Here is a 15,223-nt window from a genome sequence, read left to right as displayed (position 1 = left end):
TTCCATATTATGGAAGAGAAGGCATGATTGTGGAGGGTGGTTAGTGGCCTCTGCTGCAGGTAGGCAACAGGAATAGAACTGAGGCCTGGGAGGCAGAAGACGCTCAGTTTGCTTTGTGTCCTTGAGTAAACCCTTCTCCCTCTCTGGGTTTCTCCTGCTCTCTGGGTGATGAAGGTTGGAAACTGGTTGATATCTGAGGTCTTTTCTAGTTTTAGAAATTTATGGGTCAGTGAATGCTCTTGGGCTTCTTAGCTGGAGCTAAGATGATGATGGTGATTATGAGGATAGTGATGATGATGGTGGTGATGGGGATGGTAATGAAGATGATGGTGATGATTGTGATGATGATGATGATGATGGGGATGGTGATGATGGTGGTGGTGTTGGGGATGGTGATGAAGATGATGTGATGATGGTGGTGATGCTGATGATAGTGGTGATGGTGGTAACAATGGTGGTCATGATGGGGATGGTGATGAAGATGATGGTATGATGGTGGTGATTTTTTTTTTTTTGAGATAGAGTTGCCTGGGCTAGAATGCCGTGGAATTAGCCTAGCTCAGAGAAACCTCAAACTCCTGGGCTCAAGTGATCCTTCTGCCTCAGCCTCCCAAGTAGCTGGGACTACAGGCATATGCCACCATGCCTGGCTAATTTTTTCTATATATTTTTAGTTTTCCAGCTAGTTTCTTTCTATTTTTAGTGGAGACGAGGTCTCGCTCTTTCTCAGGCTGGTCTTGAACTCCTCAGCTCAAACAATCTGCCCACCTCGGCCTCCTAGAGTGCTAGGATTACAGGCGTGAGCCACCGCGCCTGACCAATGGTGGTGATGTTGATGACAGTGATCATGATGGTGGTGATGGTGGTGACGATGGTGAGGATGGTGATGATGATAATGATAATTGCCATCTATTGAAATGTCAAGCCCTTACAACAACATGATACCGTTGGCAAAAACTCTTTATATTGGTTTATTTGTCTTTATGCTTATATTACCTGTTTATTGCTGAGTAACACATTATCCCCAAACTTATCAGTCGAGGAAAACAACAATTTATTATGCTCAAGGATTATTTGGGTCAGGAACTCTGAAATGGTTCAACTGGGCTGTTCCCAGTTGGGATTTCTGATGGAGTTGCAATCAGATGTCGGCTGGGCCTGTAGTCATCTGAAGGTTTGGCTGGAAGATCCACTGCTCACGTGCCTCAGTCACATAGAGCTTCCATTCCTTTCCACATGGGCCTCTCCACAGGACTGATTGAGTGGCCTCACAACATGGTGGCTGATGAGTGATCCAAGAGGCCAAAGTGGAAGCTGCAATGCCTTTTCTTATTTAGTCTTGAGAAATTGTATCTTGTTACTTCCACCATATTTTGTTAGCCACACAGGCCAGTCTTGGTTCAATGTGGGAAGGGATTACAAAACAGCATCAGAACTATGCATAGATACTGGGAGCTATGAACCACTGGGGGCTACATCTTGGAGGCTGGCTACTACAATTGTCTTAATTACTGTAGGTTTATGATACATCTTAATATCTGGTAGGACTCATATCCCCACTTTATTTTTCCTTTGTAGGAGTGTCTTGGCTGTTCAAAACTCTGTGCTTTTTGATATAAGTTTTAGGATCCATGTGTTCAGTTCAATGAAAAACCATTTTGGGGTTTTAATTACAATTGCATTGAATCTATAGTTCAATTTTGGAAAGAGTTGAGAGCTTTAAAATAGTGAGTCTTCCTAGAAAAGAAAGAGAAAAGGAAGAGAAAATAATGGGGGAATACTTTCTATTCTATTTAGGTCTTCTTTCATGTCTTTTGATAAAATTTTATAATTTTCTTCATGAGGGACTTGCACATCTTTTTGTTAGATTTGTTACATGTCACTAGCTTTATATGTTGGTTTGTTTTACATCTTTTAGCCTATGGTAAATAAATGGTACCGTATTAAAACTGAAGTCTGCTCGTCCTACAGTGAAATGCTAAATTCTTCAGTTTGCCATTCAGTCAATTCTACCAACTGCGTACGCTTGTGCAATCCACGCCCTTATCAAAACACAGAACATTTCCATCACTTGTGGCCTCTCTGAGTCAATCTCTATCTTCCCTTCTGCCCCAGAAGCAACCACTGATGTGATTTCTATCACCCTAGGTTAGTTTTGCTTATTCTCAGATTTCACAACGTTACCTTTTTTTTTTTTTTTTTTTAAAGGTAACGTTTTCTGTGCGATTGTTGCTGATGTACCGACACACAGTGGACTTTGTATTGGTTTTGTATTCTGCAACACTACCAGATAATTTTTATGAATTACAGCAATTTATCTGTATAGTCTTTGGGGCTTTCTAGGTCAATGATTGTTTCTTCTGCAAAAATGACCACTAGTATTTCTTTCTTTCCTTTTTTCCTCTGTCTTGTCTTGCATTGCCGGCTGAGATCTTCAATACAATGTTGAGCAGAAATTGTGACGGCCAGCATCGTTGCCTTCATTCTGATTTCAAAGGAAATCTTTTCAATATGTCGTTATTAAGTAACATGTTTTGCTCTATGTTTTTTTAAGATTTTTTTTATCAGCTTACAGAATTTCCCTTCCGTCCTTACTTAGCCAAGAGTTATTTTTTTCTCCTCTTTCTTTTTTTTTAATCACAAATGAATGTTGATTTGCTACTCTGTCATTTATGTGTCTCTGTTGCAAATTTCTCTTTTTGACAGAGAGAACAGGATCTAGCTATAATTGAATCACATTGTTTGAATCCTATTTATTTTATAGTTGCTTCTGTTTGTAGCAAATGGTCTTAGTTTTCTTTTCATCGTGGGAAGTAACGTTCTCTTCTTAAATACGTTTATGTGAGTTAACGTTAATTTAAAGTTCACGTTCCATAGGCAATGGGTTAGAAGACAGTGGATGTGGCAGTAATTGAGAAGAAGATACAATGTGAAGATGGAAGAGAAACACAAATACAACAAAAACTGGGTATTGCATCATTTCATACAGGCAGCTGTGACGTAGTGATTAAATTCAGGCTTCAAAGTCATGTTGCCTGAGTCTGCATCCTGGCTGTGTGTCCCTGCCACAGTTTCCTTATCTGTGAAATGAGGATGATAATAGTACTTACCTTGCAGGGTGGTTGCAAAGATTCCACGTTATCACTGTATTGTGCTGGGAATTGAGCCCACGGCAAGCGAGTGCTCATGTTAGATACGTGTAGGGGAAGGAGCTGTGGTTCAGAGAGTGGGCTCTAGATTCACATCATCTTGGAGCTCAGTTGTAGCTCCTCTACTCACTTACTCTTGCTATTAATAACCTTGTGCAGCTTTCCCTCCCAATCGGAGCCTGCTTTCTTGTAGGTAAAATGGACATAAATACAGTATAGTTGTGAGCGTGGAATTCATCTGGGCGCCCAACCACGTGTAGTAGGCATTCAAGAAATGCAAAGAGGCCGGGCGAGGTGGCTCACGCCTGTAATCCTAGCACTCTGGGAGGCCGAGGTGGGCGGATCGTTTGAGCTCAGGAGTTCGAGACCAGCCTGAGCAAGAGCGAGACCCCATCTCTACTAAAAAAATAGAAAGAAATTATATGGACAGCTAAAAATATATATATAGAAAAAATTAGCCGGGCATGGTGGTGCATGCCTGTAGTCCCAACTACTCGGGAGGCTGAGACAGGAGGATCCCTTGAGCTCAGGAGTTTGAGGTTGCTGTGAGCTAGGCAGACGCCACGGCACTCACTCTAGCCTGGGCAACAAAGTGAGACTCTGTCTCAAACAAAAAAAAAAAAAAAAAAAAAGAAATGCAAAGAATGTCCTGGTCAAGGCGCAGAGCAGGAGTTAGCAATTATATCAGAATCGCCTGGGGAGGTTGTTAAAATGCAGATTCCCAGGCGCCACTGTGATCCATTCGTTTGACAAATATATGTGGAGGGTCTTCCACATGCCAGGCACAGTTGAAGATGCCAGGTATCCACCAAAGAACCAGATGATAGCCCTGCCCTCAAACTGACATTTTATTTGGGGGAGAAGGATGGTAAACAGAACAAATGAAGCACAATAGTGGGGGTACAAAATGCCAGAGCAGGGGCTGTGATTTTACATAGGGTGGTCAGAGGGGTCTCACTGAGGTGAACTTTGAGCAAAGGCAAAGAAGGTAACAGGGAACCTTGTGGACAACAGGATGCATTCACCTGCTTGGGCTGGCATAACAAAGTACTACATCTAATAATAAATGCTCCCGTCCCCTCCCTTCCCTCCCCTCTTCCTTCTCTCCCCCTCACTCACGCTATTCTAGCCACACCAGCCCCCTTGCTGTTCCTCCAATGCACCAAACATGCTCCTGCCCCAGGGCCTTTGCACAAGCTGTTCCCTCTTCTTGGAATACATTTTCTCCTGTGTTAGGGGTTGCATTGTGTGCCTCCAAAATTTAAATGCTGTAGTCCTAACCTCCAGTGCCTCCTAATATGGCTGTATTTGGAGATAGGGTAGTTACAGAGGTAATTAAGTTAAAACGAGGTCATTAGGGTGGGTCTTAACCCAACATGACTGGTGTCCTTAAAAGAAGAGGACATGAGGACACAGACAGGCATAGAAAGAAGGAAGACCACGTTAGGACTCAGGGAGAAGGTGGCCCATCTGCTGACCAAGGAGACAGACCCCAGAAGAAACAAACCCTGGCAACACCCTGACCTTGGACTTCTTGTCTCCAAAACTCTTCCGGACATTTCTTTCCTATGAATGGAATCATACAGTATATGGGCTTTTGGCTCCTGAAATGCAAAAGTTCAGAGATATTTCATACACATGAAATTATACACTATGTGGCCCTTTGTGTCTAGCTTTTTTTTTTCTTTTAATCTTAGCGGAATGTTTTTGAGGGTCATCCACATTATAGCGTGTGTTGGTGTTTCATTCCTTGTTATGGCAGAATAACATTCCATGGCGTGGATGGAGCACATTTGTTTGTCTGTTAGTGATTCATTTTATGTTTGATGAATTTGATCTTATAAAAAAATTCACGGGGTAGATGTGGGCTTCAGGTACGGCTTGATCTTTATCAGAAGAGTGTAGTTTTGTGGGTGGGGGGTCTGTGCTTTCATTTTCCTCTCCACGCAAGCTGCCTAGGGCTCAGTTTATCTTCCGCCTTTTCCTTCCCTCCCTCACCCTCATTTCCCTCTTCCCCCACACAGTTCCTGTGCCTCAAGAACATTCGAACCTTCCTGTCCACCTGCTGTGAGAAGTTTGGCCTCAAGCGGAGCGAGCTCTTTGAGGCTTTCGATCTCTTTGATGTGCAGGATTTTGGGAAGGTGAGCCAGGCACCTAGAGCCCAAAGATTGCATTAATGTCTTCATTTGCATGTCTTCATTTGCATTAATGTCTACACTGGGCAAGCCTAGGGCTGTCAGAAGATGGGCAGATGGGCCAGAACAAACCATCACACAGGGTGCAAAGGGCACTGGCTTGGAACACATGGGACTGGGTTTGAGTCTCTGCTCCATCCGTTGCTGTGTGACCTTGGATATGTGGCTGTGCCTCTCTGAGCCCTGGGTTCGTCATCTGTAACATGGGAATACTATCATCCCGTCCTCTCTGAATGGCGGATGAGGATCAAATAGAGGACAGGAGCTCGGTTAAGGGGATGTGGCATGGGGGACGGGCAGGTACAGCAAATCCTGAGTTAGGGTCCCAAGAGGCATGAGGTCTAGCCTCAAGGCCTAGCCTCAGACCCTTGGAGTCAAGGCTAAATTCTGTCTTGGGGGTGGGTAAGAGGCTTGCTGAGCAGCCGTGGCCCTTGTCACAGGTCATCTACACCCTGTCCGCTCTGTCCTGGACACCGATTGCCCAAAACAAGGGGATCATGTAAGTAACCATCTGGGCTTTGAGACGTTCAGCCCCAATCCTCTGCCTCCTTGAAGCCCCCTTCCACCCAGTTCCGAGGCCCCTGGCTCACACCTTCCTGGCACCCGTCCCCTAGGCCCTTCCCCACTGAGGAGGACAATGTGGGTGACGAGGACATCTACAGTGGCCTGTCCGACCAGATCGAGTGAGTGTTGGGGGGTCTGCAGGACTCACTGGAGCACGGTCTTGGGGGGGCCATGTGGGGGGCACATGGCCCTTCCCTGGGGTCTGAGGGGACACAGCCTTGATCCGGGAGGGGTCGGGGCGATCTGGTGACCCTGCCTGACACCACGTCCTGCAGTGACACGGTGGAGGACGATGAGGACCTGTACGACTGCGTGGAGAATGAGGAGGCCGAAGGCGACGAGATCTACGAGGACCTCATGCGCTCGGAGCCAGTGCCCATGCCGGTGTGTGGGGCGGAGGGGCCGGGCCCGGACAGGTGGGTGGGTGCAGAGTTGAGGGGGCCCAGCCCTGGGCACCCCTCCTCCAACACCAGCCCGTCCTTTCCGCTCTCAGCCCAAGATGACAGAGTATGACAAGCGATGTTGCTGCCTGCGGGAGATCCAGCAGACGGAGGAGAAGTACACGGACACGCTGGGCTCCATCCAGCAGGTGCGAGCCTCCGCGCCCCGCCCCCCCGCCCTGCACGGCGCATGCGCGGGCGCTGGGCCGGCAGGTGCGCGCCCACCTGTCTGGCCGCCTCTGGGACGCGCCAAGGCTTTTCCTTGTCCCTGTTGTTTTGTGTTTCTCTGACTTTTCCTCCCGTCTGTCTGTCTGTCTGCCTCTGCTATTGCCTCTCTTCCGTTCTCCCTATTGAATCACATTCCTTCGTCTGTTTCTTTTAAAAATAGCCTTATGAAGGTTTAATTAACGTGCCATACAACCCACCCATTTACAGTATCCAATTCAGTGGTTTCGGCATATTCACGAGGTTGTGCAACCGTCACCACTTTCTGATTTGACAACACTTTCAACATCCGCCAAAGAACCCGCACACTGCTTACCTGTCACCCCCCAATGTCTCATCCTCCCCCAGCCCCTGGCACCCACAAATCCACTGTCCATCTCTGTGGATCTGCCTGTTCTGGACATTTCATATAAATGGGGTCACACACTCAGTGGCCTTCTGTGTTCAGCTTCTCTCACTGAGCACGATGTCCTCAAGGTCCATCCATGCTGTGGCCTGTGTCACAGCCTCGTTCCTTTCCATGGCCATGTAATATTCCATGATACAGATGAACCACATTTGATTTATCCATTCACCCATTGATGGACATTTGGGTTGTTTCCACTTTTGGGCTATTATAAATAATTATGCTATGAACATTCTCTACAAGTTTTTTTTTTTTTTAAAGAGATGGGGTCTCACTCTGTCACCCAGGCTGGGGTGTGCCCATAGCTCCCTGCAGCCTCCACCCCCCTCAGTCTTCTGAGTAGCTGGGACTACAGGTGCATGCCACTGTGCCAGGCTAATTTTTAATTTTTTTTTTGTAGAAACAGGGTCTTGCTATGTTGCCCACGCTGGTCTTGAACTCCTGGGCTCAAGCAATCCTCCTGCCTTGTCCTCCCAAAGTGCTGGGATTACAGGCATGAGCCACTCTGCCCAGCCTCCTGTACAAGTTTTTATGGGGACATCTCTTTCCATCTCTCTGTCTCTTTCTCTGTCTCTGTTTCCTTGTCTTCCTTGTCTCTGTCTTTCTCTCTGTTTTTGGTTGTCTCTTTTTGTCTCTGTCTCCTTGTCCCTGTCTCTCTGGGACCAGGATGAAGAGAGGGGGGTCTCATGTTCCTTCCTCCTCTGTCTGGTCTCACAGCACTTTCTGAAGCCCCTGCAACGGTTCCTCAAACCCCAAGACATTGAGATTATCTTTATCAACATTGAGGTGAGCCGGCCTTTGTCCAGAGGGGATAATTTGCTGGCCCCTCCTGTCCCTGGGGTATGGAAATTGGGAGTTGAGCAGCATGGGGTGGGTGGAGGACCCTCCCCAGCACAGCTCCCAGAGCCCCAGGCTCTGACCCCAGCCCTTGCCCTTCCCTGCGAGTAGGACCTGCTTCGTGTACATACGCACTTCCTAAAGGAGATGAAGGAAGCCCTGGCCACCCCCGGCGCATCCACCCTCTACCAAGTCTTCATCAAATACAAGGAGAGGTGAGCCGTGGGGGGTCACTGCCTTTCCTGGGCTGGTCATTTGGGAGACCTTACCCTCAGAGACCACTGGACAGGGAGGACTTTTGGCTGTGTGCTCATGGCCAAAGGGGCTGCCCATCTCTGGTTCAATTCCCAGCTCTGCTGTGTGGCACCAGGTAGCCACTTAACCTCTCTGTGCTTTAGTGTGGTACAGGAATGTATCTCCTAGGGTTGTGGTGAGGGCTGAATCAATTGATGCATATAGTGCTTAGCACAGGGCCTGGCATACAGTAGGTGCTCAATAAATGTATGTTAAATAAATGAGCAGTGGGAAAGATGGTATGATATGCCAGACACTGTGGCAAGAACTTATGCATTATCTCATTTAATGGTACGATAATCTCTTGTGGGAAGTGCTATTGTTATGACCATTTCACAGATGCGGAGAGTGAGACTCAGGGTCATCTAGATGGGAAGATTGAGGTCAGGACCAACATCTAGATCACCTGACCTTGGTGCTGGCCACCCTTACCTGGTGGCCTGTCCTCTTCCTATAGGTTCCTCATCTACGGCCGCTACTGCAGCCAGGTGGAGTCGGCCAGCAAACACCTGGACCACGTTGCTGCAGCCCGGGAGGACGTGCAGATGAAGCTGGAGGTGGGGACCCGGCCAACTCTGGGGGGGCTCTTCCGCTCCTTCCCAGGCCCTAGAGACAGCAGGGAGGTGACCAGGTTGCAGAGGGCTCCACTTTCTGCCAGGGATCGGCCCAAGGACTGGGGAGGGAGGTACTGGCCAGCCGAGTGGAGGAAATGGGACAGAACAGAGCTGGGCTGGCCCCGAGTCTGACCCTAAACAGAGCTCTGACCCCCAAACTGAACCCCGGCCCCAGGCTGAGCCCTGACACTGACTGTGGCCCAAGCTGGACTGAACTCCAACTTCATACTGAGCCCCGATCCCACCACCAACCTCTCATCCCAGGCTGAACCCTGATCCTGAACCTTGGATCCATGTGTCCAGAGGAAACACAGACAGGGCTTGGCCGAGGAGGATGAGGAGTCTCCAGATCGTCCCTCTCTCTGTCTTTCCAGCCACACTCAGCTGGCAGAATGTGGGGCCTCTACCCCGGCAGCATTTGCCAGCCTCCCAGTAGTTTTTAAACTGTCCCTCACCTCATGGCATCCTTTTTTCCTTATCTTTTGGGAGCTCTAGAAAAATCCACACAGCTCTGCGGGTGGAGAGCTGCCCATATATTTATTCAGATCTGCCCCGCTACCGCCTCATCCCGGGCACCTGCTTCCACCTGGTCTTGATACCTGTGTTCTCTGAACCCCCAGGAATGTTCTCAGCGAGCGAACAACGGGAGGTTCACCTTGCGCGATCTGCTAATGGTACCCATGCAGCGGGTCCTCAAGTACCACCTCCTTCTCCAGGTGCTGGGCACGCCCCCAGGCATGGGCTTGGGCTGTCCACTCTCTGGTGTCTTTTAGAGTAGGGGTGGGTATGGCTGGCTGCTGGGGGTTGGGGATCTAGGACTCTCCAGGAGGGGTCATTTGGGTCATGTCCCAGCTTCCGGAGACAGCAGGATGAGGGTTAGGGTTAGGGGAAGCTAGCATTGCTTGGAAGGCTCCCCAGGAGAAGGGGGCAAGCCCAGGTGACATCTGACTCCTTCGGGTCACAGGAGCTGGTGAAACACACGCAGGACGCGATGGAGAAGGAGAACCTGCGGTTGTCCCTGGATGCCATGAGGGTGAGTGGGGTGTGGGTGACAGTCACGCACATGCTGCAGACACCTTCTCTAAGCCTCCTGGTGGGGGCTGACCTTCTATCCCGGGTCCAGGTAGAAGGCTGGGCCAGGTGTTGGGGATGGGGCCAGGCTCACCTCTGTCCCACCCCCAGGACCTGGCACAGTGCGTGAACGAGGTCAAGAGAGACAACGAGACGTTGCGGCAGATCACCAACTTCCAGCTGTCCATTGAGAACCTGGTGAGGTGGGGCGGCTGGCTGGGCCAGGGGTGTGGCCACGCGGGGAGGGTGTGTCTGGTCCCCTTTTGGCAACTCCTTGCCAGACCCTCTGCATGCTGTCTAGGACCAGTCTCTGGCACACTACGGCCGGCCCAAGATCGACGGGGAGCTCAAGATCACCTCGGTGGAACGGCGCTCTAAGATGGACAGGTGGGTGGAGTCAACATGGGTCTGGGGGTGGAGCCTGGGCAGGGGTGGGGCCAGGCTCCTAGATGGACGGGTGGGTGGGGCCAACATGAACCTGGGGTGGAGCCTAGTCAGGGGTGGGGCCAAGCTTCTAGATGGACAGATGGGTTAGGCCAACACAGATCCAGGTTGGAGCCTGGGTGGGGCGGGGCCAAGCTCCTAGATGGACAGGTGGGTGGGGCCAACATAAACCTGGGGCGGAGCCTAGTCAGGGGTGGGGCCAAGCTCCTAGATGGACAGGTGGGTGGAGCCAAGACAAACCCGGGTTAGAGCCTGGGCAGGGGCAGGGCCAGGGTCCTAGATAGGCAGGTGGGTGGAGCCAACACAGCGTGGGTGTAAGATGGGTAGAATCGGGCCTGGTTCCTAGATAGACTTATGGGCAGAGTCAACATGGATTTGGGGAGGACCCTTGGTGTGAGTAGGGCCAGATTTTTAAATAGGTGGGTGGGCCCATCCAAACAAGGGGGTGGAGCCTTGCTGGACAGGCTGGGCAGGGCCAGTGTGGATGTGTAGGGTGGAGCCAAGACCGGTAGGTGGTGGGGACAACACCGATCCACGTGGGTGAGGTCACGACGGACAAGTGGGCATGGCCAAGTTGGCCAAGGAGGAGAAGGGCAAGGTGGGGCCAGGAAGGTGGAGGGAACCAGGCAGAGAGATGATGGGGACAGTTGGGAGGAGCCAGACAGGGGCACCTTACCCATCCTCTCCCAGGTACGCCTTCCTGCTCGACAAAGCTCTGCTCATCTGTAAGCGCCGGGGGGACTCCTACGACCTCAAGGACTTTGTGAACCTGCACAGTTTCCAGGTTCGCGATGACTCCTCCGGAGAGAAGGACAACAAGAAGGTGGGGGTCTGATGCTAGGACTGGGGGTGGGAGCGAGCAGGGGCAGCTTGGGGCTCTCCACTTGGACGCATGGGTGTGTTTGTGAGAGTACATGGACGTGTGTGTTAATTAAGCCACTCACAGTTTTTTAATCGAGCAGCTACTTTATCCTGGGCACTTTTCTAGGCACTAGGAGAAAAATGGAAAACAAAACAGACATGGGTCCCTCTTGTATGGTACTTACATTCTTATGGGATGCGTTCTACAAAGAACATAAAACAGGGGGTGTGACCCTGGTGAGTGAGGGTGCGAGGGTGGGAGCTATCTTACCTCCACTGGCCAGGAATGTTCTCTGTGAGCTGAGGCCTCTCTCCCTCTTGGCATTCCCCACTTCCTTCGACTCTTTCTCCTTACTCTTTTCCTGTCCCTGTAGTCCTCCTCCTGGAGGTCCCCCCTGTGTCCTGGTCTGCTGCTTCCCTGTTTCTCAGCCCCTGTGTCCCCCACATGGGGGTGCTAATTGCTTTCTTATAATTGCCTGTTTGTGGGTGTGTCTCTGCTACCAGGCTGCAGCCCTGGGGACAGTGTTCACGGCTCTGTCCCCAGCTCCTAGCAAGGTATCTGTCTCTCAGCAGGCGCTCAGCAAATGCTTGTTGAATAGACAAATGGATGAATGACATGCTGTGTCTATTGTGCGTTCTGCAAAGGGGTGTGTGTGTGCGTGTGTGTGTGTGTGTGTGTATGGTTTTGGGGTTTGTGGATGTGTATTTGGATATCCTAGGCTGCCACTTACAAGGACACTCTTGCGTGGTGCTAGGGGCAGAGAGACTGTTAAAGGCCGGACCCTGGGCTCCCTGCAGGGGGAGGGGTTGGTGGGTGTGTTCTCCCACCCTCTGCACAGGGCGTGGCCCTCGGTCTGAGCTCTGCTTCCCTGCAGTGGAGCCACATGTTTCTCCTGATCGAGGACCAAGGTGCCCAGGGCTATGAGCTGTTCTTCAAGACACGAGAACTGAAGAAGAAGTGGATGGAGCAGTTTGAGATGGCCATGTGAGTCCTCCCTCCCTCCCTCTCTCTATCCTCAGAGGGCTCTATCTCGTGAGGATAGGGGCTAGGAGATAGGACAGTGCTTTAGTCTCCCTGGAGCCTGTCTGCCCTGACATGCCACGGGACCACTCTGAACCTGTTTCCTCATCTGAAGAAATGGGAGGGTCAGGCTCAAGGCTGTCTGCAACTGTGGAATCCTGAGGTTTTGTGCAAACGTCAGCCACCAGCCTGGAATTTTCTCTTCTTCCTCCTCCTCTTCCTCCTCCTCCTTCTTCTCCTCCCTCCTCCTTCCCTTCCTTCCTCCTCCTCCTCCATCTCCATCTTTTTATATTGAGGTGAAATTCACATAACAAAAAATCAACCATATCAAAGTGTACGGTTTTGTGGCATTTCTACATTTACATTGTTGTGCAACCACCACCTCTGTCTAGTTCCAAAACCTTTTCGTCACCCCCAAAGGAAACTACACCTATTAAACAGTCACTCTCCATTTCCCCCTGTCCCAGCCCCTGGACACTACTAACGCTAATCTTTCTCTCTTGGCCAATGCTCAGAGCAGCGTTATTCACAATAGACACAGGGTGGAAGCAACCCAAATGTTGATCAGTGGATGAATGGACCATCAAAATGTGCTCTATCAGCCCATGGAATAGTATTCAGTTATAAAAAGGTATGAAGTATTGGCCATCTCTTCTTTCATTTCCACTCGCCAGTTCCAACATCTACCCTGAGAACGCCGCCGCCAACGGGCATGACTTCCAGATGTTCTCCTTCGAGGAGACCACGTCCTGCAAGGCTTGCCAGATGCTGCTGAGGTGGGTGGCGGGGAGGATGGGCCTGGGTCCTGGGCATGGTCAGCTCTTCCTCTCCAGAGAAGCTCCCCCAGTAATTGGTCCCCTAAATTGGGAGATGGGGAGCCCTACTTTGATTTTCTCCATTGCTCTCTGGCTCTAAAGAGAACCCAAGGGAACAGCATGGCTGTCCATGTCTATAAAGATGACTTTTCTTTCTCTCTCCCCTGCATCCCAGAGGCACCTTCTACCAGGGCTACCGCTGTCATCGGTGCCGGGCACCTGCACACAAGGAGTGTCTGGGGAGGGTCCCTCCGTGTGGCCGACATGGACAAGGTACCACAGGGAGGGAGGGAGGTTGGGAGGTGGGCTTGGTTCTCCATGGAGAATTTCCCAACCTAACTATTCCCTTTTCCCTCCCATAGATTTCTCAGGAACTATGAAGAAGGTAAGACCTCCACCTCATCCCCACGCACATTTCTGTGCATGGTGAATCTGGAAGGCCAGGAGGGGAGGCCCCAGGAGGCCCCAGCAGTGGGCGTGGTCCTTTGTTGGATGAGGACAGTGATGGAGCGTAGGTAGCCATGATGCTTTCTTGGTCTCTCTTTCCAGGACAAACCACACCGCAGGGCTCAGGACAAAAAGAGGAATGACCTGGGTGAGTCAGCAGGGGGCACTGTGTGGGGCAGGGAGCGGGGAAACTGATCTCCTCCAGGGACAGATCTCCATCATCATATTAATGCCCACATAATGTCCCGCTTGTAACGCTGCGATTCATGTGTCCCGGGACCAGAAACCCGAAAGCAGTTTAAACATAACTAACTCAAATCCATTACTCATTTGCTCAAACACTGTGAAGGGAATGCATGGAGTGTAGAAATACTGGTTAACATCCTGCTTGACTTCCATCCAATTTTATTTTCACAATCTCCCCCCACTTCCGTAGTCTTAGCTGTGTAGGCACAGTGGCTAGTGAGATGGCTAGTGAGCCATCTCACAGTGGCTAGTGAGATGCATGGGTGCAGCTGCCTGTAGCAGTAGCTCTTCCTTTTTCATTGCCGCATAGTATTCCATTATGTGATTGGATCACCATTTGCTATTGATGGTTAAACCTGCTGAGGACATTTGGTTTGCTGCCAGTTTTTGGTTATTGAGAATAAAGCTGTTGTGGACATTTTTGCCCATGACTTTTGGAGGACGTATTCTCATTTTTCTTAGGTTACTGGGTTGCAGGGTAGGCATATGTTTAGCTTCAGTAGATAACTGCTAAACAGGTTTCCAAAGGGAATCCCCCACCGGCAATGTATTAGAGTTCCAGTTGCTCTGCATCCTTGCCGACACTTGATTGGTATCACCAGTCTTAAAGTTTAGCCATTCTGGGGGTGGCAAGGCTCAGATTTGAATGTCCTTGACTACTAACCACCTTGTACACCACCCTCCCTGTCCTCCAGGTCTACCCAAGATGGAGGTGTTTCAGGAATACTATGGACTTCCTCCACCCCCTGGTGCCTTTGGGCCTTTTCTGCGGCTCAATCCTGGAGACATCGTGGAGCTCACCAAGGCAGAGGCTGAGCAGAACTGGTGGGAGGTATGCACTGGGGCCATGGTACTGCTGGCCAGGACTCCAGTGTGAGGTTAGGGGTTCAGGTGACCTCAAGGAGTGGGGTCACAGTCCCACTGGGCTCTGGAGGTGGTGTCTGGGGAATGATGCTATAGACTGGGATTTTGGGGTTTGGCTTGGCGGCTCTTCTGAGCTGGCCATCTTCCTGGGAAGTTGACACTAGTTGGTACCTCTGTGGGTCCTCCAGACCATCCAGAGGCAAATAGATAAGCAGAGTGGCCACTGAACAAAGAGGTGGACACACACACGTACACATACACACTTGGATAACCTCTCTGTCCCTGTTTTTGTCTCCTGGGTTTTCAGGGCAGGAATACAGCTACCAATGAAGTTGGCTGGTTTCCCTGTAACAGGGTGAAGCCCTACGTCCACGTGAGTGCCACAAGTCTGGGTGGAGCAAGGGCAAGGGGTCCAGAGATGATGCCAGGAGGGTGGGCAGACTTAGGAGGACAACCCTAGAGCTGGGGAGGGGCGCCCATCCTGGCAGGTCATTCCCCAACTCACGGCTTTACCTGTCCAACCACCTGAGCCCAGAGTGGGGCCATGCTGGGAATGTTCCCCCTTGATTCTTTTGGTCTGAAAGTCCTCCTTCCTACGTGGGTGTGGTAGGGGAAGATGCAGGGGTCCAGAAAGTGGGCCAGTCCCTGGCTTCCTTCAGAGACACTGAATTGAGTCCTGTCAAGGCATCATGCCACCTCTACCTCCTTGTCCACCTCCCGATGGACACAC

At 50.6% G+C, this 15,223-nt stretch overlaps 1 protein-coding gene across 3 annotated transcripts in view; it reads left to right on the top strand.

The window, feature by feature from the left end:
* The window catches only part of VAV1 (vav guanine nucleotide exchange factor 1), a 53,726-nt gene that overhangs the window by 24,489 nt on the left and 14,014 nt on the right, over nt 1–15,223 (top strand). The window contains exons 2-21 of one of the 3 annotated variants that reach the window (XM_069496680.1): nt 5,174–5,290; nt 5,785–5,843; nt 5,959–6,027; nt 6,184–6,292; nt 6,402–6,497; nt 7,697–7,765; nt 7,928–8,031; nt 8,568–8,667; nt 9,345–9,440; nt 9,689–9,757; nt 9,907–9,993; nt 10,097–10,182; nt 10,930–11,062; nt 11,976–12,085; nt 12,796–12,897; nt 13,112–13,209; nt 13,299–13,321; nt 13,486–13,531; nt 14,325–14,461; nt 14,801–14,866. In XM_069496680.1, coding sequence (XP_069352781.1) covers nt 5,174–5,290; nt 5,785–5,843; nt 5,959–6,027; nt 6,184–6,292; nt 6,402–6,497; nt 7,697–7,765; nt 7,928–8,031; nt 8,568–8,667; nt 9,345–9,440; nt 9,689–9,757; nt 9,907–9,993; nt 10,097–10,182; nt 10,930–11,062; nt 11,976–12,085; nt 12,796–12,897; nt 13,112–13,209; nt 13,299–13,321; nt 13,486–13,531; nt 14,325–14,461; nt 14,801–14,866 — 1,776 coding nt within the window. The remainder of the gene's footprint in view (nt 1–5,173; nt 5,291–5,784; nt 5,844–5,958; nt 6,028–6,183; nt 6,293–6,401; nt 6,498–7,696; nt 7,766–7,927; nt 8,032–8,567; nt 8,668–9,344; nt 9,441–9,688; nt 9,758–9,906; nt 9,994–10,096; nt 10,183–10,929; nt 11,063–11,975; nt 12,086–12,795; nt 12,898–13,111; nt 13,210–13,298; nt 13,322–13,485; nt 13,532–14,324; nt 14,462–14,800; nt 14,867–15,223) is intronic. The other 2 variants (XM_069496683.1, XM_069496682.1) reach the window with 2 other exon arrangements.

This window comes from Eulemur rufifrons, chromosome 2 (assembly GCF_041146395.1).
Source record: "Eulemur rufifrons isolate Redbay chromosome 2, OSU_ERuf_1, whole genome shotgun sequence".
Classification (NCBI taxonomy): Eukaryota; Metazoa; Chordata; class Mammalia; order Primates; family Lemuridae; genus Eulemur; species Eulemur rufifrons.
The sequence above is the reverse complement of the archived record's forward strand: the minus strand, read 5'-3'. Positions and strand labels throughout refer to the sequence as shown.